This window comes from Tasmannia lanceolata, unplaced genomic scaffold (genome assembly GCF_043159265.1).
Source record: "Tasmannia lanceolata isolate RefF3 unplaced genomic scaffold, GAP_Taslan_0.1 ptg000012l, whole genome shotgun sequence".
Lineage (NCBI taxonomy): Eukaryota > Viridiplantae > Streptophyta > Magnoliopsida > Canellales > Winteraceae > Tasmannia > Tasmannia lanceolata.
Genome location: NW_027518689.1, coordinates 25,299,100 through 25,326,026, shown reverse-complemented (window position 1 = coordinate 25,326,026; position 26,927 = coordinate 25,299,100). Strand labels below are relative to the sequence as shown.

Genomic DNA, 26,927 nt, shown 5'->3' with positions numbered 1-26,927 from the left:
TTCCCCAGGGGATTTTTCCGTCCTCAGAGGCTAAACCGGGATTACCACGTGCCTAGCTTTGATACCACTTGTTGAGAAAAATCCGTCGGGCAAATCTAATCCGATCGCGCACAAATTAAACGGAAAAGTAAAATAAACAAATCAAGCCACAAGATGAACACTAAGATTTTACGTGGTTCGGCCAAGCCTACTCCACGGGCGAGAAACACGATCTTCCATTATGAGAGAAACAAAATACAAGGATTACAATGGATTATTCTCAAAACCCAAAACCCTCAACCCTTTCCTCACTTCTCAAACCCAAGATTGTACACAAGAGAACCACGAGAAAATCCGAAAGAAAACCCAAGAGAAACCCAAGAAGAAAACCAAGAAAAAACCCTTTTCTTCTTTCTTCTTCTCTCTCTTTTTCTCTTTCTCCCTGAGGGTAGCCGTCACACCCCAAGCCTCTCGCTTGTCCTTTCTTGTTTTTCTTCTCACAAGAGAAAACCCACTCTCTTTTGGTATTTAATTTTCAGTTTAATTTGTGCACGATCGGATTAAATTTGCCCGGCGGATTTTTCTCAACAAGTGGTATTAGAGCTAGGCACGTGGTAATCCCGGTTTAGCCTCTGAGGACGGAAAAATCCCTAGGGGAAGAATCTCGGTAACCCCGGTATGCCTCCGAGGATGAAAAAATTCCTCGGGAAAGATATTGTAGTTCCCACGTTGCCTCTGCGTGGAGGGGCGAGATTGTCCACGGTGCTTCCACGTGGAGGGGGAGATTGTTGGGGGGTTCCACGTGAAAGCAAAATAGTCGCACATCAGAAAAGTGTAACGATGTGGATGGGCTTATATGGGAATGGGTTCCCTCCCCTTAACAGGTGGCTTTTGAGGGGGAGTTCTACTAGGGTCCCAACATATTACTCAAAAAATCTGTAACGAATGGTTTAAAGATTGACTTTAGTACTCTATGTTTGCATCTTAGATTAGGCAAATCGTATCTATTATTAATGAAACAAAGAATCTAAAGTGCTCCCTAAATAATTTAAAGGATGTCTACGACAGATTAGTAGCCGGTAGTAATAATGAGGTGAGAGATCATCTTCATGCAGACTCAAAATACAATATGATATTTTAAGGGATTTAATGTGGTTAGAAGCAGAAGATCCAGAGACTAACTGTTGTGAGCAGATCTAGCGATGGATGGTTTTGTAGCGAATGGGGTGTTTCTGGGATTTAGAAATGTGACCCAAAATACATAACAACACAGGTAAAAGTGCTGGTTGAAATCCAGAGTGCCAATCTATGAATGAAGAGAGTAATGGTAAACAAACAGATCCTTATAATTGTGATCCAAAGAAAATGAAATTATGAAAATAATAGTGAAACAAGCGTTATATAAGGGAAGCTATTGATTCATGTCTTCTTATGAGATTAACAGCATTCAAGTAGGAAATTTGTTGTATGTTAATGGAATGAACATGCAATAATCAGAGATTATATGGAATAAATAGAAGAGAAGAATGTAAATAGGTTCAGATCTTCCCTGTTTCGTTTCTCTCCAAGGGATACCCGCATGATGGATGATGGGAAAAGAAGAGGAGAGGAATGAAAGGTGGGCCATGTTTGATGACTTTGAGATGGCGTTTGAGCAGCTACACCGGTGTTAAAACGATGAAAAAGATAGAAGAAGAAGATGGTGGGATTTTGGAAATTTTCTTTTGCATTATGTGAATTAGTTTGAAAAGAGAAAAAACCCATTTTTAGGTTTGAATGACAAATTTTATAAATTCAAATAGTTTCTTAGTTATTTTAATACTTAAAAAGGGAGTGGCAGGGACAGTAATAAAATGGAAAAGTAAGGGTATTTTGGGCTTTGTTTTAAAAGAGTGGTTTAAAAACCACATGCAAACCTAGTCAAAAGCTCTTTTTCAAAATGTTAATTTTTTTGTTAAAATATATCCTATGTATCTAATTGCGTATATAAGATTTGTTTACTAAAGGAAGTTCTGTGTGTCATATTTAAATGGAGTTGAAGAGTTCATCAAATTTGCATTTCATCGTACAAGTGGAAGTGGAGAAATTACATGTCCCTGTCTTAGGTGATCGGGTATCTGAACGTAAGAGTCTAATAAAAAATACGCAGAATCTGTGAAGTTTTATAAGTACTTGAAGAGTGTCGAACAAATATTACACCTAAGTTGCACTTGTGAACTTATCATCACCGACAATCTTTTATTAATTATTTAAGTTTTGTTTTAATAGATTATCTATCACTATTGAGATAGGTATTAGATAGAGTTTCTACATGTTAGGACTATAGATAATTTAGTGGCTAAGAGTTTTATTTTATCTCAAGTTATATTGTAGCTATCAATTTGTTTATATATATATATATATATATATATATATATATATATATTTATATATATAGAGAGAGAGAGAGAGAGAGAATTTGGATGTGAATGAAAAATTAGATCACATATTCACATTTTGTCAGTGAGCTTCCACGGTTCCAAATATTGCTTTGTATTCACGTTTTTTAGATAGTGCTTTTACGTTTTGCAATTTGTGTTGTCTCTCAAGTTTTACAAAGCAATTTCTTGTTAAATCCAATAGTATTCTTCAAAATTACCAGAGAGAAGTTCACAACGCGAACGATTTTTTTAATCTTTTGTTCATTACTGAGCTATTTAAGTTTTAAGTATCTCTGTAAATGGAAATATTCATTTCATTTTTTACTTAAATTGTTGATGTGATCTTTCCCTACTAGGGTTCTTTTGTTTAAAGACTACTATGAAACTAAGAAATTGAGAATCGAGAGGTTATCTATGTTCTAAAAAACGACATCATCTATGGGTTGTCATGATGAAAGGGGATATTGTCCATATCTTCACTAAAAATTACAAAAGCATCTCTAATGAAGCTAAAGACATCATCTTCAGATTCTTTCAGGCATGAATAGAGTAATTATATTTATTATAATTTACTACGTGTGTATTTATTTAACTGAATCTAATTGTGCTACTAGAAATATTTATGATGGATGATTCAAGAAAGATAATGTTGGCAAAAAAAAAAAAGAAGAGCGAATTGATGGTGATAGCCTAGACAATGTGTGTTACTCATGTGGCGCATGGCATGGCTCGACTTGACTATATTGACAGAGGATTGCCAGGCCTTATACCTCTATTGGGTTACTCCTCATGCTCAGGTACGCATGATTTTTGTTTATTTATGTCCATACCATTAATAATAGAAAATAACACATATGCATGCTATTTTGTAAATAATTTACAGACAGAGTGAGATGTATAAACAGGGCAAAGAATCAAACAGGGCAAATAAACTTAGACTGACATGTGGCTTGCACTCCACCCTAAGAAGGGTAACAAGCTGCCAAACAATGATACTGCATGAGAAAAGTTTGTAAGTTTTATAAGTTTATTCATAAATAATATGTAAATTTTAGAATTTCAACATGTTCATGCCTAATTTATTCAGTACATATACGAGGAGATAATGCAGACCCAACAGATCCCCATCCTTTGGTGTTGGTAAGAGCTCACAGATAACAGTTTATATGTTTTGTGTTATGTATAATAGTCTTTGTGAATTTATCACATGCACTTACTATATATGATATTCTTTGCAAATGATCAGGTACCTCTTAGCGTTGTTGTTTTTTATTATCATATACCACCTCCTCCAAAGAGGATCATGACTGAGGGTGATCTCGTAATTAATTTCTCGCAATCTCTATCTGATGCAAAACGCGTGGCGTTGAACAAGTCTTTTACGTTTTATTTTCTATATTCGTCATTTTATTTGTAATATTTATTGTTTGCATCAAAACAAGTCCATTTAGCTTGATTTTGGTATTTTTATAAAGGTTTTTCGATTACCTATCTAAAGAGCCTAAGATTACATGATTTAGACTTGATTTGGTTATGTTATAGACATTTTACAGCTATGGTATAGGTATATTGCGGGATTACTATTTTTGGAATATTTTAGTCATGTTTCTACTTCTTATTTATGTTGCTTTAGTTAGGAGATTGAGAATAATGGTTCGGCAAGTATTTAGGGTTCTATTCTTGGGTTTTGGCTCTCTATATAATGTAATGGAATGAGGAAAGAAAGAAAGAGATTGAATAAAGTTTATTTTTGGAATATCACTTATGAAGAGAGCATTGGCTCTTTCACGTGGGTGAAGGAGCTTCGCTCCTTTCACGTGTTATATTGGAGTTTTTCTCAGTTTTCAAATGCCCACGAGATTATTTTAGTTACTCTTTGTGTGATCTCCATCTTGCGTTGCTGCTTGACGCTCCCTCCATCAGTTGGTATCAGAGCACATGGGATCTTCGACGCATGCACAACAGGATGAAGAAGTAACTGCGCCTAACATCGGCCAACCTAATCTAGCTGTAGAGAACGAAGAACTCCAACAACATGTGAAGACTTTTTTTTATACACAGTTAGCACTACTCGAAGCCCGCATCCATGAGAAGACACCCATGGATCTGAGAGTGCCTTCAGAGCCCTTTTCATAGCTAAGCGTCATGTAGGGATTACAAAAGGATGAAGAAAAGAAATGAAGAATAGAAGATTGATGCAACGCCAAATAATTAGATTTGGAGGATAGTGGCCTATACTCGAGGTTGAGTTTTCTTCAAGCGGGGGTGAATGATGCAGAACGTGTGGTGTTGAACATGTCTTTTACTTTTTAGAAAGGTTTTTCGATTATCTATCTAAAGAGCCCAAGATTATGCGATTTAGACTTGATTTGGCTAAGTTATAGGCATTTTATGGATATGGTATAAATATATTACATGATTACTATTTTAGGAATATTTTTGTCATGTTTCTACTTTTTATTTACGTTGCTTTAGTTAGGAAATTGAGAATAATGGTTAGGCAAGTATTTAGGGTTGTTATTCTTGGGTTTTGGCTCTCTATATAATGGAATGGCATGAGGAATGGAAGAAGAGATTGAATAAAGCTTATTTTTGGGTTATCACTTGTGAAGTGAGCATTGGCTTTTTCACGTGGATGAAGGAGCTTCGCTCCTTTCACGTGTTATATTGGAGATTTTTGCCAAACCGTGGCATAAGTTTTCAAACCCCCACGAGAATATTTTAGTTTGCTTCATGTGTTGATCTTTATCTTGGTGTTGCTGCTTCACGCTCCTTGCATCACTATCTCTCTTATCTTAACACACTTGGCATAAGTCTTGTAATGAAAATACTGAGAGAACCCTTAACCGGGTATTCGTAAGGAATACGGATAAATGGAAGCGTTGTTGTGGACACCTGCTCCTGTAGTAGTTCCTGCCTCTTGGCCGCTTTTACGAATCGAGTGGGGCCTCAGTTCAGCTCATTCACTGAGGCATAGGGTGGTGGTTAGAGTGCATTCTCCCCATAATCAGGCCTGAGTAGGATTCTTTAGAGAGTGAGAAGAATCACCTCCTAGGATTGGGGACTAGGACCTGTCTAGCTTTTTGAGAACGAGGCGATGTCACTAAGGAATAGGTAAGTTTTTTAGTTATAGGGTCTGAAGGTGTTAGGCACCGGCACTTATCCTGCCCAATCATAGAATGTTCTACTGAAGTTGAATGGTCCTTGCCCAATCCAGGTCCGAATTGGATGCATGTAGATGGTCTTTTTGATGCAGGGAATGGGAGCGGCAACACCAATATGAAGATCAACACAAGCAACAACTAAAATAATCTTGTGGGGGTTTGAAAACCCATTCCACGGTTTGGAGAAAAACTCCTATATAGCACGTGAAAGGAGCGAAGCTCCTTCACCCACGTGAAAGAGCCAATGCACTCTTCAAAAGTGACGTTCCGAAAATAAACTTTATTCAATCTCTCTTTCTTTCCTCATGCCATTACATAATATAGAGAGTCAAAACTCAAGAATACTAATCCTAAATACTTGCCTAACAATTATTCTCCATCTTCTATCTAAAGCAACAAAAATTAAAGCAAGAAATATGACTGAGATAACCCTAAAATAGTAATCCCATAATAAACACTTACCATATCCTAAAACTACCTATAACTTAGCCAAATCAAATCCAAATTGCATAATCTTGGGCTCTTTAGGTAGGTAACCAAAAAACCTTTCTAAAAATGCCAAAAACTAATCAGACAAGTTTTAATGCCCCAAAACAATACTACAAATAAAATGACGAAATAGAAAATAAAAAGTAAAAGACTTGTTCAACGCCAATCATTCTGCGTCATTCACCCCCACTTGAAGAAAACTCGTCCTCGAGTTTAGGCCATCGTCCTCCAAATCTTATTTTCAGTGTTGCACCAACCTTTTTTTCATCTTTTGTAATCCCTTACATGACCCTTAGCCATGAAAAGGGCTCTTGAAGGCACTCTTGGATCCATGGGTGTCTTCTCATGGATGCGGGCTTCGAGCAGTGCTAAATGTGTGAAATTCTTCACTTGTTGTTCGAGTTCTTCATTTTCTGTGGCTAAATCAGGCTGGCTGACGTTAGGTGTATCGACTTCTTCATCCCGTCATCCAGTCGTCGGAGATCCCATGTGCTCTAATACCAACTGATGTAGGGAGCATGAGCGGCAACACCAAGATGAAGATCAACACTAGAAGCAACTAAAATAATCTCGTGGGAGTTTGAAAACCCATGCCACTGTTTGGAGAAAAACTCCAATATAACAAGTTAAAGGAGCGAAGCTCCTTCATCCACGTGGAAGAGCCAATGTAATGCTTCACAAGTGACGTCCCAAAAATAAACTTTATTTAATCTCTCTTTCTTTCCTCATGCCATTACATAATATAGAGAGTCAAAACTCAAGAATAGCAATGCCAAATACTTGCCTAACAATTATTCTCCATTTTCTATCTAAGGCAACAAAAATAAAAGCAAGAAATATGACTAAGATAATCCTAAAATAGTAATCCCATAATAGACACTTACCATATCCTAGAACTACCTATAACATAGTCAAATCAAGTCCAAATCGTGTAATCTTGTGCTCTTTAGATAGGTAATCGAAAAACCTTTCTAAAAATGCCAAAATCAAGCTAATCAGACAAGTTTTGATGCCCCCAAAAGTACTACAAATAAATGACGAAGATAGAAAATAAAAGGTAAAAGACTGTCCAACGCCATACGTTCTACATTACTTTTGGGTTTGGAAAATGAGTCATACACATTACTGTTTATGGGTATTTTTGCCAGTGCGAAATTCGACTCAAATAAAGGATGCAATCATAGGGAAAAAATATGCTTCAAAGAAGATCCTTTGGGGCTTCACTAGTTTCTTAGGTTGGGAGTCGAAAATCTCCATTGCTGTGAGTTTTCGGAGAGTCCTGGTAAGATTCTCCCATCTTTAGAAAGGACATAAGCCAAACGGGGGGAAGACTGGGAGTTCCCTAGAAGCTTTTCCTATATATATATATATATATATATATATATATATATATATATAGAGAGAGAGAGAGAGAGAGAGAGAGAGAGAGAGAGCTTGAGAGAAGATCTATATCATTTAGGAATAAGATCAGGTCCTATCTCTAGTTCTTTTCTTCTTCATTTCAATTTTGTACATACTTGTTTGAGTTTCCTCACAATCTATTGTTCAACCTAGTTTAGATTTAGATTTACCAGCCCAGATCCTTGGATCTAGTCTCATTTTCCCTCACTTTGATTGCATCATCTTCTTTAAACTTTCCAATTGAAATTCGTGCAAGAACAAAGTTAATCTTTGCAGAATTCCAATTGAAAATTAAAGAACTAACAGTCTAGTCCACTATAAAAGCAAATCTGTCATATGAACAAAATTCGTTTGATTCATCTTTAGTTTTGAAGGAATTCCCATTCAATTTTCTTCAAAAATACCTACCAGAATATCTATCTATCTATCCTAGGTCCACAAGATCTAAAGATTTAGAATTCAAATCTATCAAAGTATAATTACAAATACAAAGTTCCTTGTAGAACATGATATAAGCTCATGGTGTAAGCTTGTTCTCCATATTTTGCGTGCTCAAATCATAATTATGTGATTGAACAAATTAAACGTAAGAAGAGATTGGGCATACATACCTCCATCCATGGATTTTGATGCTTTGGCAAATATGATTTCATAATCCTAAGTTGATTCCGATCCTCAGCAACATGAAGAACAGTTTGAGGTGTCTTCTACCCCCTCCACTTCCTTCTATATATTCCAATGAGAAGAAATAACAATCCATGTGAGAGTAGGAACCAATCCCATATTTATAATAACTCAAAAGAAAACCGTAAAGTCCACGTCCACCCATTACAGACTCTTAATCGTCAAATACGCCCACATGTATTATTAGCCCATCACTATACCCCTCGGAATATGAACACACATAATGAAGGTGTTAACGGCTCAAAACTTTATTGATCACTAGCCGTCTATGAGCAAATTTGGATAGCTCTATACTAGAATCAAACATTCTCTACAATCCGATTTTTTACAAAATACAAAACAAGTGCCATGCAAGTCCATTAAACGTCTTACTATTCTAACTCTCCCAAGCTTTGACATTTCATTACTATATATATATATATATATATATATATATATATATATATATATATTTCTCACCTTTTCGTCCGAACTACGTTGGCTTGATCTCTCTCCGCAGGGTACGTAGGTAGCTTGGGTCCACCCAAGTTCAGTCAAACCTTTTTAATAAATATTTTCAAGCATTTCAAAACAAAAGCAAAAATGGGCAAGGATGGTGATTGCCAGGTCACTCGGAGCCCTCTTTTCATTCCATTTCCGGTTTTCATCGTGATTTTTCGGTTTCCATCAGTTTTCTGACGTTTTATCGGGTTTTGGGACGGGCGATGACGTAGCGTGGCCTTTTTACAAGGATTGTCCTCGCTGAGCCCAACGATAGGTCATGACGATCGCGAGACTTGTCTGATCTTCAGCAGATTAGGATCGCTGGGCTTGATTCCTTTTGAATAGCCCTCTGAGCCTATCGTGTGTTCCATCTTCTTTCCCCTGGCATTTTTGGTTCTCACATGCCGTTGATTTTTCGATTTCTTTCTTTTCTTACACCTTTTAGCTTGTTGTGTGCTTATCTTAGATTTCTCATGCATTCTAGTTTGTTTGTTCTTCAAGCGTGCGATCGATTGCCATTTTCTTAGTCTTATCTCTTGCATAGGCTCGCATGCTAGTGTGTTTACTTTACTGCTTTGATTGCTTAGCTATCACGTTTATCCATTCGTCTTAGCTTGATTATCTGTCTAAACTTAGATATTTGCTTTCCTTATCTCATTATATCTGTCATTATCTGCTTAGCTGTAGCTATGCATGCGATTGTTTATTGCTTTCTTAGATGTGATGAGTTAGGATTAGATGCGATGAGTTAGGATTTGGATGTTCACTTTCTTTGCCCATCCCCGGGTCATGCATGCTTAGATAGACGTTTTCTCGGGGATGATTGTTCCCATTTCACATGATTTTCGCCCAAAACTCTTCAAAGTTAATAATAATGGCATAAGAGACCAGGTGCTTGCACTTGGGCGAATTGGGGGCGCCTAACCCCTTCCCCATTCGTCATCAGGCACGGACCTTTTGTATCTCTGGTTATCTGTTGCGACAGAGCACAGCATGGGATCTAGGGCCTACTTCTTTGGATGGCGACTCTTTCTTTGTTTAAGGTGCGTCTCGAATCCGGGCTAGTCCCCGAATCGAGAGGTATCTCACTTTACATCGCCGCTCATGCTGTGAGGGGCACTCTTTCGAGAGTTCCTTGGTGGAGCTCTCCTTCACGTGGATGATCCAGAGCCTCGTCCAGGGGCTCGTCCCCCCCGCTTCTCTCGGATCGGGGTCCACAGCAGCCACGCACAGATAGCTTATCTATGCAGCTACGCACACTTCATTTCCTCATCATATATATATATATATATATATGTATATATATATATATATATATATATATATATTAAGAATCAGTTCTCCGAATGTTATCTATACTATTTGATTCACTGTCGTGTTCCTAGAGATCGAATCTCTATTTAATAATGGATTTGCTAGTGTCCATCGCGGACAGAAGGCATTTTGCGCATGGTCTGTTGCATGTGAGAGCATCCACCCAGGCTTACTTTTCAGCAGATTTTGTCTTCATTCACGAATGTTATCTATACTATCTAATAATCGAGAAATTCTTAAATCTCATCGAAAGGGATCAAGAGAATTAAAACCATAAATGGATAGACCAATCACACCCATTATTTTTAGAAAGGCATTTCGTGACAAACATATAACGATTTTATTATTACCACTGATAATAATGCTTAATTATCTAACTAATACCAATAATAAACAATGTAAATAATAATGATAATGAAACATTAATAAAAGATCCATGGCTATTTAACGGGCAAATACTAAAATTATTTATATCATTTTTGGACAAAATTCCTCCATGTTCTTTATTATTCTTAAATCCCATTAATAATGACAAGCATGACACTACTTTAGAAAACAAGGCAATTTTATGAGGGCCATTTGGGACAACCCCAACACAAATGTGCCTTCTTACCTTTTGCCCTTTATAATATTGAGGCATCGAACATGACAAACTTCATGTACCATGATGTTGTGTAGCCCACTGATCAAATGGCTAAGATAATTTCAATGCCCGTGACCTTTGGCCTATGTGTGAAGATTGGACTGTTGATCTTAATCGCCCATCACGTAGTAGAGTTCATGGATTAACAATGGATAATAACTTCATTTTTTATCTGAGGAACAAATCCATCCAATCAACACTGCCATTTGATTAGGGTTTTGATATCATTTTCCAAGGAAATGATCCATCATGTGAGCCATGGGTTGATCAACATAAAAAAGATCAGATTATCCAAATTAAAGATCAGATTATCAAAATTTACTTGGATCAATAGTAATCTACAAAACTAGAAACATTTTATAATAAAACCAGTTTTGATTATATCATAATAAGCCGCATCTCGCTTATGGATTTAACACAAAAGTGCTTGGATTATCACATAATCCTGTCAGTTCACCTATACTTAATTATAAACTTAAAATTAATACCATGCATGCATTTTCTAAAATGGGTTATAGAAAAAAAAGAAATGATCAGGGAGCACCATCGTCTTCATCTTCATCATCCATATCATCATCATCCATAACATCATCATCATCCAGATCATCATCATTATCATCATCATCATCATCATTATCTTCCTCCTCATCTTCTTCCTGCATTCCGACACGGTCATTGGGGACACGGTCATAAATCGGACTTTGAAAAACATCAGCGACGAGGATGACAGTGCCGGAAGCGATTAAAGATCCGGCAACGCTGCCTCCACTAATCCTGCTGCCTCGAACACTGCTGAATGAGATCTTGAAACAATCGCGGATGGAGGATAAGGATGCAAATGGAGGGAAGAAGGTGGCCTTAATGGACAATATTTCGAAATCGCCTTCATAAGTGATGGAATGATCAACACCGGGGACTGTGACTATTGGTAGGAAAACACTAAGTTGTGGCCGGATAGTGACGTGATTTATCCTTCCGTTGCCGGAGAGGACGATGAGCCAGGAAGTATGGCGTTGAGCGAAGTGGACCACGCACTCTATAATGTCATACCCGGCAGCGATTTCTAGCAGCTTGATCGGCATTTCTCACAGCCAGAAGAGAGATCAGAAACCCTAATGAGGAAAACAAATGGTGAAGCCAATATATATGAGAGAGAGAGCAAATAGTGAAGCCAATATATAGGCCGAGAGAGAGACTTAGGGGCGTGTATCTAGCTGTATTGTGGAGTAATTGAAATGACGAAAATAGCCTCTAAGAACTTCTGCCACGCGCGTTTTTTTACGTATAATACAACCTCGACGATATATTGAAACAGTACATGCTATATTGGGCTTGCGAAAAATCTAAAAGGATTGTGTGTAGGATTCTGGTTATATATTTGTAATCTAATAGGATTGCGGGCCTACAATCCAATTAATGTGTGCACTGTAACGAGCCCTAGGAAATGGTTTTGTGTTTAATAGATTACTAAGAGGGGCAAAAATAGCCTATATAGGCTATATAGGCTACTGGGGCAAGCTCATCTTGTTTTACATTGTTAAAAGGCTATCAAAAGTCCAAAAAAGTACTCATCAGCTAGTTAAAATGTGTAAAACAAGGGAAGTCCCCCAGTCAAAGAGCTGTCAAAGGTCACTACCATTTCCAAAAAGCTCTGACATATATACATTTGTGCAATTATAAAAAGAAAAGATATGCTGCATTTGTGCAATTATAACAACAACATGGTTGTCCTGATAACATTTCCCTACACATATATACATATATACGGATTTGCTAGGGACCATCGCTAAAGGCATTTCACGGCTGGGCTGTTGCATTTGAGAGCAGCCACATAGGCTTAGATTTTGTCGACCATCGCCCAAGGCATTTCGTGGTTGGGCTGTTGCATGTGAGAGCAGCCGCACAGGCTCAGATTGTCTTATTCTTTTAATTCATATGAGCCCAGCCATGAAATACCTTTGGCAATGGTCCCTAGCAAATGCCCCCCAAAACATCGGATTTGCTAGGGACCATCACAGAAGGCATTTTGTGGCCCGGCTTTTACATGAGAGAGCAGCCACATAGGATGAATTAACTTTTTATCTTATTCATTTAATTTATCCTATGTGGCTGCTCTCTCATGCAACAACCGGTCAGTGAAATGCCTTCTGCGATGGTCCCCACCAAATCCCTATGTGTGCATAAAACTTTGTGAGGGCTCTTTTCAAATATTTAAAGGAATATTTTTTTATATTATTTTTCGATTACATTTAATTATTTTTATTTGTGTTCATTCTAACAATTCATAAATGAACTAAATTGTAAATGGGGCCAATGATGAAACTACATTATCATTGTGATTTCTCGTGCGCGGAGAAATAAAGCGCAAAAATGGACGTCATAGCGCGGTATAATATCAAAGGTGGAAGGGGCATTTTTGGTACTTGAAAATATAGAAAGTGATATTCGAGGAGTTCCTCGATGTTGGGAAGTTAACGGAAAAATTAGGAAATTAAACATTGGAGATTTTGCAAAATACCTCGCCAGAGTTATTTATGGCAATCACGATCATGTTAATTATGCAGCCATGTTAGCATATCATCTGTTAAGAATGCGACAATTGTACTCATGAGTGTAAAGTAGCATTCATCTTGCTTCATAATTTATCACAATTTACTCATGGATTTTAATCACGGTTTTTTAAACCCAGAAAAAAAGAGTGGTCCCAGGACGAACTGCAAATATTATATATAATGAAAAGCACATATGAGGATTAATCACTTTACCTCAACAGCAACACAAGGGAAAGAAAGTCACACTATACAATCTAGCTTGAGACCTAAAAATAGAAGAACAAAAGAAAGCCCTAACTAATCGAAGAATGAATATTGGGGAGAACCAATGAATCATGTCTCGGTACTCCTCTTGCCTTTTGAGGAAACTCCATCTAAGACCTGTAGGCATGGTTTGGTTTGGACGAAACATAAAGCCCTAACTAGCCGAAGAACAAATATTATGGAGAACCAATGCATCATGTCTTGCTACTCCTCTTGCCTTTTGAGGAAACTCCGTCTAAGACCTGTAGGCGTGGTTTGGTTTGGACGAAACAAACTCATTCGCTAGACCATTGGCCATGAAATTACCCTCCCTAAATTGATGCAGAACAACTAGGTTCATGATGGAAAGAAGATCCAATGTTTCCTACCAATGATAGCTGGTTGACCAAGGGTTATCACTTATCTTCTCTGTTAGATACACAAGAACCTTGCTATCCATCTCTGCAATGAGATTAGTGAACTCAAATGCCATGCAAATTTGCAAACCATCAAGTAGGGCTCTTGGTTTTGCCACCATGTTAGAGCTTCTTTCTTAGTAAAAAGAAAAGTGTAGATAATTGTAGCATTTACATCCTGAAGGTTAAGTGTCAATTTCCTTGTTATATTTAGTACGACCGATGCCAGTAAGTTAACGAAAAATTCTATTTTTGTTAGTGTATGTAGGTGTGTGTCGGGGGGGATTTGATACAGGAGCATCCCCTGTAATCTCTACATTGGACCTTGCATGCTCATTAGTGTAGTAGCTTTTCCATTTTAGGCATTAGCCTAGTGCCAGATGAGTGATTTTGAGCATTATTCGTGACTTTTTATTGTCTTTTAGCATTAGTAGGGGCATTTTTGTTATTTTGTTGGAGGTAATGGCATTTTTATCATTTTAGAATAGCTAGGGATGTTTTTGTCATTTTACATCCAATTTCCCTCTCATTTCATTTAGAACTTTAGAGTTGTAAACTTTGAAATTTGAATTTTGGCTCTTAGATCTTAGAGCTTGGAATTTGGAGGAAAACCTCTTGCGAAGAGGATTTTCCATTGAGATTTCATCCAAGGTAAGAGGAGCCATTGACCTTGAATTTCAAGATCATCTATGTATGCCCAATATGTATGCCCAATGGTTCCCACCTTGGCATTACCTTCTTGTTTTGATGATTCCATACACAAGTGATTATATATCACTAATGTGTTTTGGTTGTCTAAGTTGTGGATCTCATTAGTGTGTATTCAAGGAAGCTTGGACTGAAGCCTAGATGCTTAATTGGAAAGCATTTGGAGTGCCAAAGCTAGGATGATCCAAGAAGCATAGTGGGCTTGAAGCCTTGAAGTTCAAGAGAAGATTGAAGTGATTTTCAAGTCTTTTTATAATGTATTCTCCTCTCCTTTGTGTTTAGAGATGTCAAATGCACTTAAACATGTTTTAAAACTAACTTGAAAATGTATTTGAAATCATAGGACTTAAGCCCAAAGACCATAGCCCAAAAGCCACTAATCTTTATATGTTAAAATGGAATTAACATAGGGCCGGTCAACCGGGGTTCCCAGGGGCGACCGCGGCAAGGTAGCTGGAAATCCAGCACTTGTCGAAGAATAGCGGGCCGGTCGATCAGGGATTCCCGGACGACCGCGGAGGTGTTTCTGGAAATCCAAAAACACTCCAGCATGGTCTGGCCGGTCAACCTCCATAGGTCCGGTCGACCGTGAAAGGGTTTTGAGTTTAATTTTTTATCAAACAGGTAGCCCTCGCCGGGCGACCACCATGGGGCCGGTCGACCGCGACGGTTTGAAATTTGAAATTAAAAAGGTTTGCCCGATAGGGGCGGACGACTGCCGTGGCTCAGTCGACCACGTCGGTCTGGTAAAAGAGTCGTTGGGGACTGCGAGGCTTGACTCTTTGAACCCAGATTATTATAGTTTTACCCCCAAACTGTCATATTTTCAAATGGACTAGATATACTCTATCCAAACCTTTCTTAAACATATTTTTGCATTATCTTGAACATCTACAAGATCAAATCAAAGTGATTTAAGTGCCTCTCTCATCTCTAAGCAAGGAAGTGGATTGGGCTTATATTTGTAGATCTTTCTTCCATCCTTTGAAAACCTCTTTGAACGGATTTGTTTTTCTTTCTTCAAAAGAACATTGTAATTTAGCGAGTACGAAGAGACGCGAAGCCATCTCAAGAGCAAGTGTTAGAGACAAGTAGCTTTCTCCGGTTCGTAGCGAGTCTTGCGAGGCGTAGCCGAACCATCTTTATAATTGGGTTGATTCTCCGCCATCAAGGGAATCCGTAGTGAAATCACCAAGAGGTCTTGGTGGAGTGGAGTAGGTCCATGAGTGACCGAACCACTATAAATCTCGGGTGCACACTTTCTATCTCTTTCTATCTCTTTGTGCATTTGTTGTTTGTTTTCATTTATGTGCTTAAACATTTTAATTTGTCATTGTTTTTAGTTTTCGCATTTTATTTGGCAAAAGCTTTTATAACCCAATTCACCCCCCCCCCTCTTGGGTTGCCATCACACCTGGGATTTCATTTGGTATCAAAGCTTAAGGCTCTTATTTAAGTTTTTAAAAATTTTAAAAATAGAAGAGAAAAAGATAATGGCAACCCCATCCGGATATGTTGAAGGACAATCCGTTTCTAGACCCCCATACTTTAATGGTTCAAATTAAGGGTATTGGAAAACCCGAATGAGCTTCTTTTTAGAATCTTTAGATTATGAAATGTGGAAATTAATTGAAGATTGATACATTGTTCCCACAGAAGAAAGAAGTGAGTGGTCAGCCGCTCAAAAGAAGAGAGCCGCATTGAATGCTAAAGGAGCAAACACAATCTTTTGTGCTCTATCTCCCGACGAATTCAATCAGGTTTCTACTTGTAAAACGGCTAAGGATATATGGACAATCCTTGAAACCACTCATGAGGGGACTTCACAAGTCAAAAAGTCTAAAGTTAGTCTTCTTGTTAGTGACCTTGAAGCATTTAAAATGAATGTAAATGAATCCATTTCCGAAATCCATTCTCGTTTTACTAATATTGTTAATGAGCTTGAAGGTTTAGATAAAACTTATACTTTGTGCATCCACGGATGGCCAAGTAATAGTAGGAATGAAGCCTTAATATCTAAAACTTGGAATTCTATCTCAAAGTCCTCTCCTCCGATCTGTATCTCAGTGACCAGAGTTCCGATTACATCTATGTGAGTGCCATCATATGCCAGAATATCCTGTTCAGATGGAATAAAGCTCTCAGGACCGAACCCAAGGGTTGTTGCGGTGCTTAACGGGCAAACATATAACGCAGAGCCATTGTCAACCAGCACCTTCTTTTATTACAAATGACTGTGATTTTAAGAGGTCTGTTATGGTCTCAGCCCTCTGGAGGTAAATCGTCATTAGTAAATGACAAAGTCTTTGCTGCTCTAGCCATGGCTACGAGACTGAGAGGCTCGTTTGGTGTGGTGTTAACAGAGATTTGTGCTGCATTAAGTTCTCCAATGACTAGCTTTATGTGCTTTGATGAGGCTATGAGTAAACCCCATACTGAGATATTAGCCTGAGTTTTTTTCAGCTGTTTTAACAAGTTCTCATCTTCTTCGTCTGTGTTCATCTTATTCTGCCTTTGATTTTATGTGTTTCTTGCAACCTCTGCCGGATTTTCTACACTCAATTCCGGAGGTTTGAATACACGCCCACCTCTGGTCATGTGATGCATCTCGTCACATTGATCGTCTAGAAACAACAGTTCATCTTCCTTCGTTCTGAAAACATATGGTGTATTACTGACATTTTCGCCTTCAAAGTCCTCCATCCTTAGAACGTAGGTAGCTTTCTTTGTTTTTTCCATACCAACACTCTGAAGCGCATAAGACTGGGATGAAGATGACTCAACGAGTTCAACATCGCCAAATGACAGAACATAAGGTTCTTTCTCTTTCAATTCTTTAAGTTCCTCATCGTCAAACTCCAAAACATATGTTTTATCTGACGTAATAGCGCAAATGAGAGCAGAGGGATCAAGGATGAGCTCATCTACAAAGATGGCATTAGTAGTAGGAGCAACAACACGATAGTTGGGGAGAGGATTTTGAGTAATATTCAGCCCTTCAACTGCAAGTTCATCCTTATCAATCATGTTTTGAATCGCGTGCTTCAAAGCCAAACAGTTCTCAGTCAAATGTCCCGGGCCTCTGTGATATTCGCAGTATTGATCCTTTCTCTAGTTTACAAGTAGTGGATTAGGTGCAGGTTTGATATCTGAAAGTTTGATCTTCTTATCTCTAATCAATTTCTTAAGTATCATAGGCAGTGGATACGGTAATGGGTCAAACAGTCTGAACTGCTTCTTTACCACTAATCTAACAACTTCCATAACAGGCTTGGCCACATGTCTGGTATAACTGACTGCATGAACTTCCTTTGGTTGGATCATAAGCCTCTTCCCTTCTCGGACATCAGACAGAGTCTTGGCTCTAAGGCCCTTGGCAATAGCATCCTTGGTCTGGGTGCCAATCCTTATCAAATGATCGAAATTCTTGTAGTGATGTGGTGCCATGAAGTGAAAGTACTGTGGAGACAAGCTCTTGAAGACTAACTTTATCTTGTATTCTTCTGACATTCTCTGGCTCAATTGGGCAGACTTGCGCCTCCAACGCCTGATGAATAAAGTGAAAGTCTCTTGAGGACCATGTTTCAGCTGTTTAAGATCTCTCTTAGTGACTTCGATACCTTCCTCCATAAAAAATTGTTCAACAAACCTGTTAGAGATTTCTTCCAAAGTCCTAACCTCTTCGGATTTCAACCTCAAAAATCATCTTTTGGCCACCCCTGAAAGAGACATGGGAAACAACTGGGCCATCTGCTCTCGATTTAGGCCATGCTGCTGAGAAAGAGTGATAAACCACCTGACGTGGTTTCTCGGACATCCAGTTCAATCATATATGTCATAGTCTGGTGCCTTAAACTTAGGTGGGAATATAACACTGGGGGACATCAGAAATTCAGAAATATCAAATCCTTTGGACCCCTGAACCTTCATGCTCTCAATGTCACTAGCCATTTTCTCATACATACCAAATAGCTCTTTTTCCTTGTTCATCTGCGGGGTACAATACTCTTCGGCATATTGTTCCTCGTCCAGATCGATCTCTACGGGAGGGATGACAAGTCTAGCGAGGTTAGGAAATACGGCCGGAGGAGGTTGAATGGCAGGATCTCTAGAAGTAGAGACTTCTTCAATATTCTGATTTTTCAGATGAGCCATTTCGTCTTTCAGTCCTGCTATATCTCGACACTTATTTCTCAACATCTCTTGTATAGCTATCATGGGGTCCACTGGATCAGCCATTGTGCTAGGGGTAGGTTGAATAGGAGAAAGTGTTTTCCTGAAAATTTGACAAAGGTAATATTGGAGAAGTAAATGAAACGGGCGACAAAGATTGTCTAATCAGCCTGGAATCAGAAGACTGACGGGACCAAGTTGGTTTTGAGATGGTGGTTTTCTTGGGAGCTATGACTGGTCGCCTTTAGAATCCTGAGATGGAAGTATAAACACCAGATTAAAACATTGATAATTGGAATAAAATATTCTTATCAAATAGAGATAAGATGAAACTCAGACACATTTCATTGATTCAAATTAAACTATGGTTACGACTGCCAAAATTTTAACTTCTGATTACAATTGGATGAAAGTAACAATTTACAGTGAAATTTGAAGAAATTAAAATGATAATTTCATGAAAAAGAATCTTCAAGGCTCTCCAATCCGAGCTCTCTTGCCCGCGAGCTTTCCTGGTAATTCCCCACATCGGACCTTAGATATTAAGACAAATCTCTTCTCCACAACCTTATTTCTCCAAGCAGCTACAATGGTCTTGATGAGATCAGGAGACAGTTTTTCACAAGGAGGAGGTGTTACAGTTCCGGGAGGACATGGATATTCCGTGATATGATGAAGCAAACGGGTTGGTGCATAGAAAGTTGACTTTTCTAAACCCATGAGATACACAAATGGATATGGGTAAGTGCTAGTGATAACTTGTAAGCACGGATGACTCACACATCGAAACCGATTTTTCTCCACGTGCTGTAACCAATTACGCCACTCATCAATGGATTGTGGTTGGTTAGCCATTGGTTGCCAAGACAGGAAATCCTTCAGGGTGTACTTGTCGTGGCTTTGTGGCCGGAGGATAGTGAGTTTTTCATAAAGCCACACGTATAACAATTTGACACACCCATAGAAACTATTTTGAACCTTTTGATGGTCAATACGGTCCAGTCCAGAAAAGGTTTCTGCCAGCATAGTAGGAACAGGATTCCTTACTTCGTTAATTTGGTCTACACAACCAAGCATAGTCAACGGGGCAGCACGGGAGTCTCCACGAATGACATGATGTGCAAGAACTCCAAAGATTAAGGCGCTATGCCGACAATTCTGAAAACAGGAGTTAGCAAGGTCAACATTTTTGGAAAAGAGTTCAATGAGGTTATAAACTTCCACTTATGTGCCTCTGAAACAAGGTAGAGCATCCACAGTATCATTTTTTAATAGCTCACAAAAGAGGAAACTAGGGGAGTCTATGCTTGAAGGTCGAACCTAGAGTCCTTCAGGTAGGATCTCTAACAAGGCGCATCAATCTTCAAAGATTGGACAAAGTTCAAAGGACCAAATCAAAAACAATGAAGGGTGGGAACCCAAAGTTTTGCAGCTGCTTGGAGAAATTTCTAATTCACACCGGATATGCTCAAATGATTGAATGTGCTTACAAATCAATCAACCATGCTCCCCTCATGCTCACACGGGAGAGCTTTCGTAGCCTCACCTATCCAAGCCTTCAATACATTGTTTGACATGATTAAACCTGACATAGAGATAGGATAAGATTATGAGAAAATGGAGATAACTCAGTATAAATAAATGACAGGGATAAATTTAATGATCAATCATACGGGAAGGATACAATTGATGACACAGAATTTTTCATCAATGATCAAAGATGGTCAGCAGATCAGAAAGACAGACCATGGCCACAAAATGACAGAAGTAGGTCATAGACCAGGTCTAAATCTGATGATGGATACCAACAACTGTACACTCAAGGAGATTGGTATTTACAGACCATGGCCACAAAGACAGCGGGCGAGCCATCGACCACATCTAAGACAAAGCAGACAAACAAGCAGGAATCTAACCTAATGGGTAATATACACAAATATACACAATATGGATATATGACACGACAATAGGATGGGTACACAATCGGAGAGTAACATATACATAACATGAACCTATGACACAATAAAAGAATGTGTAATGTATACACAATATGAATCTATGACATAACAAAAGAATGAGTACACAATTGAAGTGTAATATATATTGTGGCCATGGGAAGACAGGTATAGTGAATCTGAATGAATGTAAATATAATTGATTAAACCAGAAATTCTCTACTAGAAATGGTTTCTAATTTAATCAATCGACAAAACAGGATATACACAAAAGATTTGTACAATCCGAGAATGAAAAGACAGATTATGGTCATGACAATGGCAAAAGAAATGCCACCAACCGTATCGAAAGAATGTAAATATGATGAATTAGACAAGGAATACCCACTGAGAATGGATCCTAATCTAAACAGTCAGTTCATCAAGTAGGGTATGTACAAGAAGATGGCAAAACTGTAAATCGACTCGGCAAATAAGATATGTACAAAGGAACGACACAACTGTACACTCAAGAAGCAGAACATAGACCATGGTCAGGATAACGACCAAGGAAAATTACTGACCTGTAGACACCCCCATTTTGCTCCGCGTTAATCAATAAAGAAGTTAGTGTTTTTCTATCGGTTTTTCGGTGTTTTCCATTTTTGTGTCCGTCTCTTACATTTTTCTTAAATCATTTCAATCATTTCTGCCATGTTTTGCATTTTTCCGCCGGGTGTTGAGAAGGGTTATTCACAAGAATTTAAACAAGAGAGAATTTGGACTCATTTGGTGGGCCCGCATTGAGGATTTTGAATTGATTTGGATCAAGCAAGTGTGTCCCACTTTGTTTTTCATGAAAAACATGAGTTTTGAATCTAAATAATAATAATAATAATAAAATCTATTTCCATGGGTAGCCCATATATGTTTTCGGTCCATATGGAATAGGGTTCTCTAAGTTGAAACAAGCAGGGCCTGCCAAAATTTTAACATTGAATTTTGTTCTATAGAAGGTTTCGGTAAAAATGGGTGCGACCCACCAATCAAGTGATTCTGAATCATCGTATGGAGGCGATTTGAAGGGTGTGATTTATTTATATTAGCACCCATCCAAGGAACAATTTAGATCATCCCACGGAAATTATTTTGAGGGCACGGCCAATTCACGTTGTGGCTTTTTAATTGTATAGTTGGTATCATCCTACGGAAATGATTTAAGGGGTGTTGCCACCCATGTTGTGACCCACTAAATGGACAATTCAGATCATCTTGAGGGCACAACTCATTTACGTTTTGGCCAATTAAATGAACAGTTAGAATCAAACCCATCACTAAAGATTAAAGCAAGTCATCTCTCATCTCAACCGTTGGGCAGACTCTGTTTTTTTGGGACTCAATATATATGGAAATTCGATAAGAAGCGACATCGGTTCACTTGGAAAAGAAATTATTTGGGCTGATATTTTGGGGGGATTACGGCAACTTCTCTCCCCACAATAGATTCGGCAGATTTTAGGGGTTGCTTTCTCTCTCTCGTATTCTAGAAATAGCATAACCGATTACTTTGGGAAGATATTCCAAGAAGGCAATAAAAAAAATCTCTTGGCTTTCAATTGCAAATATCATAAAATATGGCAACTCCTCTTTATTATTAAGAACGGCTTATTTTAATTCACAAAGGAGGTAGGCAAGAGGACTCTTGGAGAAAAAGAAAAAAAGCTATATACAGAGGAGATCATATTTTGGGAGAGAGGAGGGGGGCAACATTCTCTTGGTTGGAGAAGACTAGCAACATCTCATCTGACTGGATTTCTTCTACCCAACTCTTTCCTCTCCGTGAGATTCTTCAAGTGTTGTTCTCTCTTCTTCAATGGAAGAAAAACCATTGGTCCCTCCTTGGCTCTTGGCTGGTCCCGGGCATTCTCTCTTCTCCAAGTAAGTATTCACTGTACTTAAGCTTTGATTTCTGATTTGCATGTTTCCTGATTCTTTCATTGCAATTATTTATTCATTGAGTTTTGTGTTTCTTTCTTTCTTAATTACAAAGCATGTCCTCTGTTCTTACTCTTTATAATCAAAACATCTACTGGATTTTGAATTCCTTGAGCTCTTGCCAATTCTAATTTTTTTGGGGCTAGTAATAATTAAATAAAGAACACAAAAAAAAAAAAAAATTCTTCGAAACCATTGAACCTTTGCAGCCTAAGCATCCAATTCCACAGCCATCCTAAACCCAATTTTGGGGGCCCTTCCGAATTGATAATCAATGCCCCACTCCCAATTGATAAAAAATAATAAAGCCCAACTTCCAATTGACATCAACAGCTCATGTTTTTGCTTGATAATCACAGCCCACTTCAATTTGTCACACAGCCCACCTCTTTAATTGATAACCACAACCTCTTTTCAAATTAAAATCTACAACCCATCTTATACAAATGATAATCACAGCCCCTTCCACTTTGATAACCACAGCCCCATTGCAAATTGATAAATAAAGCTCAATTCCTTTTGATATCAACTGCCCCTCATTCCATTTGATAACAACATCTCGCCTTTTCGATTGATATTCTCAGCCACTCCACGATCCATTAAGCCATGCATCCCATTTAATACCCTCATCCGAATCCCACAAACCTATCTCAACTAAAACATAAAAACTAATCAAGATAAAATGGAAGCACATACAAAAATATAAAAAATAGCATACAAACCAAAATAAAACAAAATTAACAATTAAGAAAGAAAAATCAAACACAACATAATGAGACGAAAACCCATAGGCACAACATAAAATGACAAAATTGAGAACAAGAAACAATAGGACAAAACGTCGTGATGCCAATATCATTCCCGCTATAGTGCTGGCTGCCTTTCTTGTGAACAGATTTTGGACCTCTAAACATTAGAACCACAAACAATGATAAACTACAAAGTTGTAGCCCTTTAAAGGATCTTTCCAATGCATATTCGCACTTTAAAGTTGGCTAAGCGGTTAAAGAGTTATGACAGTTTTAGTAGGCTGCGTTCATTAAATCTTTAAACAGTCAAGGTTTTGTCGAATTTGTGTAATTGTCAAAATATGGTTGTGTTAATATCATTCTCTAAACTAAAATTAAAATACACTAATTTAAAATACACCCAACCTAAAAGTCACAAATCTAAGATTTACCTATTTAAAAACCACTAATCTAAATCCGTTAAAAGTCCTTAACCAAAAGACCATTAAAAGTTGCAAGTGAAACTAAAGCCTTTTAAATAAACAACCTAAAAGAAACTAAACACATATAGAAACTCCCAAATAACTAAAGCTTCAAGAAAACTCTAAAAAACTCAACCAAGCCAAAAAGAACTCGAAATTCCCAAGAGCTTCCGGATTCAAAATTCCTTTAGGAACCTTTAGAGCCCCCTTTAGGAACATTTACATCATGTTGTATTCTAGGTTTTAGGGTGTCCTAGAGTTAGGGAGTTCAGCCTTATCACGGCCGATTGCTATTATTAGCAAATGAGTCATAGATCTAGTTACACTAGTTACCCCTTTTTCCCATAGGATAAGCCTAATTACCTAGGATGTAGGTTCACCTGCATTAGTCTAAGGGGTGTCTTGCACTTAGATAGGACCATATATCATCTTAGATGAAGTCATAGGATAATAAAAGCTACTCAACTTGAATTAAATGAACTCCCTTAAACTGTTGAAACAGTTAGTCCAGTCTAGATTGGTGTCCTAGATGTCTTAGGTATACAGCTTAGTTTAGGCATCGAACTACGATCGACTCTGATTCCAGTGAGGCTTGGATACATAGGCAGGTTTGGATGGCATACCGAGCACGAGTCGGTCCACCATAAATGGTGGGGTTTTGTATATTAGTTTTCTCTAAATTCTTAACTAAATTAACTAAATATATAGGATTTTTCTCAAATTAGAATTTTAGTAGAACATTCATTTAGATTGAATCGAAACAAATTAAGAAAATCAAGATACACATTAGAGAATACATTGAAATTAGATTTTAGGATGCATGTCACATAGTTCGCACATTAATAAAGAGTTAAATGAGCCATTTAAAAGAAATTCAAGAGAGTTAACTTTTGAAATTGAAGACCGGATTATCGGGCAAAAATGGTGCATGTGGTGGTAACTCCCCATACCTTCTATTTTCGTAATCAGGTAACGAATCTAGATTTCTAGTCACTTATGGGTCCTAGATCTCTCATCTAGGTGGCGACTCTGTCATTCTTTTTTGTATGAAATTCGGATTGCTTTAATGATCTCAAGTTCACGAAAAAGATGAATCAAATCAAATAATAAACGGCACACGCCAATCGCGTGGGTACGAGAGACCAAGAGAGAGGGAGGCGGGTCGCGTCGCGTTGCCCCTCTCGCGGAATCGGGTCCCGCATGACCAGGTTAGAGGACTAGAGGGTGAAAGAATATAACTAATAGTTAGACCCGAAAACTTTACTAATGGACAAGTCCTGGTCTAACGCCTAGCACTATGAGTGATTAGGTTCACAGATTTTAATTGAAACGAATAACGAGGAATTAAGAAATGGATCATGGTCATAAAAGGTGGTAAACAAGAACCATCGGCCAGATCCAAGACTGAAACAGTGAACAAACTCTAATCGATGATAATAGACCAGAAAACCTCAGTAGAAAGTAGGCCCCGATCTGACAGCCGACAAAACGGATATAAATCCAAGATACTGGAATCATATGATAAAGATGACAGGGTAGACCGTGATCTGGATGATGACCAAGCAAGACCAAGGGTTATCGACTAGGTCTGAAAGAATGGTATGACTGACATAGATACAGAAACCTAGTCGAGAAGATATGTCCAAATCTAAGAATAATACACTATATATACACACACACATATATATATACATACATATATATATATACACATCCTAACTAGGGGCACCAGCCCTAATCTAATCTAGCGGAGTCAAGAAAGTCTTGACTCGTGACAGACTAGTGAGTATACTAGGACCGTGTTGTAGCGACGCAAGGTGAGCTACCCTTAGTCTACAAATGGGACAAGGCTCCTAACTCTAGGCTTCACATGTATAAGCAACACATGTTCGTCCCTATGTGAATGCAATATAGATGTATATAAACATAGGCACCTCCTAGTTGGCTTCACTAAGTCAATAAGTATATACATAATATATAAAACAAAGTAGGGCTCCAGACTCAATCTATCGAGCACTATGCATATGATCCATACTTTAGATGTATAACACAAGTGCACCGAGTGTTATACATGGTATGCTTCATTGCTCATCGACTGCTGTAAACACAAGTGCACCGAGTGTTTACGGGTGCAGCACTGGCGCATGGCTTGGAAATAGATACAACAACACCGTCAGGGTAATGACATCCCATCTGGTACGCATTGAATCTATCCAGTGGAACCAATAATAATGAAAAACAATGAATGAAATAAAGAATATGATAATGCATGCTGTGCAGTGTGTGAATTCTTCGTTTTATTTACGCACCTATCTGGTGCCCCTGGATTTCTAAGCGAAAAGATTCCCATTTAACTTGATTTTGCCCCAAATTTCTTCAAAATTAGTAAAAATGGCATTTTTACAGAGTTAGGCAATGTTTCAAGAGATCCCCAGCAGAGTCGTCAGCCTGTGGACCCCGATCCTGAGGACGAGTGCCGAGGACACGAGATCCCCTGCAATCCTCGAAGATCTCCACAAGTGAAGGAGAGCCCTACTAAGAAACTCTTGAAACAAATGCCACTCCTAGTAGCATAGCACGAGTGACGATATAAATAAGATACCTCTCAATTCGGGAACAAGTCCAGATTCGAGACGTACCTAAATAAACTCAGAGTCGCCATCCATGGATAGGCCATGGAACCCAAAAAAAAATCCTCTGTGCAATGGATAACCAGAAATATATATGGGTCTGTGCCTGATTACGGATATGGAAGGTCCGAAGAGCATCTCAATCCGTCTGAGTGCAAGCACTTGGTCTCTTATGCCATTTATTAATAACTTTGAAGAGTTTTGGGCAAAAATCATGTGAAATGGGAACGAATATCCCTTAGAAAACATCTACCTAAACATGCATGATCCGGGGATAGAAATAATAAGCACATATAAGATAAATGAAAGAAGTGTCGCCTAAGCGTAGCTAAGTTATGAGTGTCATGCCTGATGGGTGTCTAAGTTCTTATGTGCAAACACATGCATGCTACAACTAAAGGTATAAGGTTTGTACAGGAAAGTAAAAAAAATACAACAAATCATACAACACGACTCCATACAACACACGACACAACACAACAAACCCTA

The 26,927-nt window shown here is 38.2% G+C and overlaps 1 protein-coding gene across 3 annotated transcripts in view; it reads right to left on the bottom strand.

Moving 5' to 3' along the window:
- Window positions 1–10,924: 10,924 nt before the first annotated feature.
- Window positions 10,925–26,927, bottom strand: part of LOC143887755 (AT-hook motif nuclear-localized protein 28-like) — a 29,580-nt gene continuing 13,577 nt past the window's right edge. For 2 of the 3 annotated variants that reach the window (XM_077391925.1, XM_077391927.1), the window contains exon 3: window positions 10,925–11,689. In XM_077391925.1, the coding sequence (XP_077248040.1) occupies window positions 11,111–11,659 (549 nt within the window). In that variant the 5' untranslated portion in view covers window positions 11,660–11,689 and the 3' untranslated portion in view covers window positions 10,925–11,110. Of the gene's footprint in view, window positions 11,690–13,095; window positions 13,159–26,927 lie in introns of all 3 variants that reach the window. The other variant, XM_077391926.1, reaches the window with a different exon arrangement.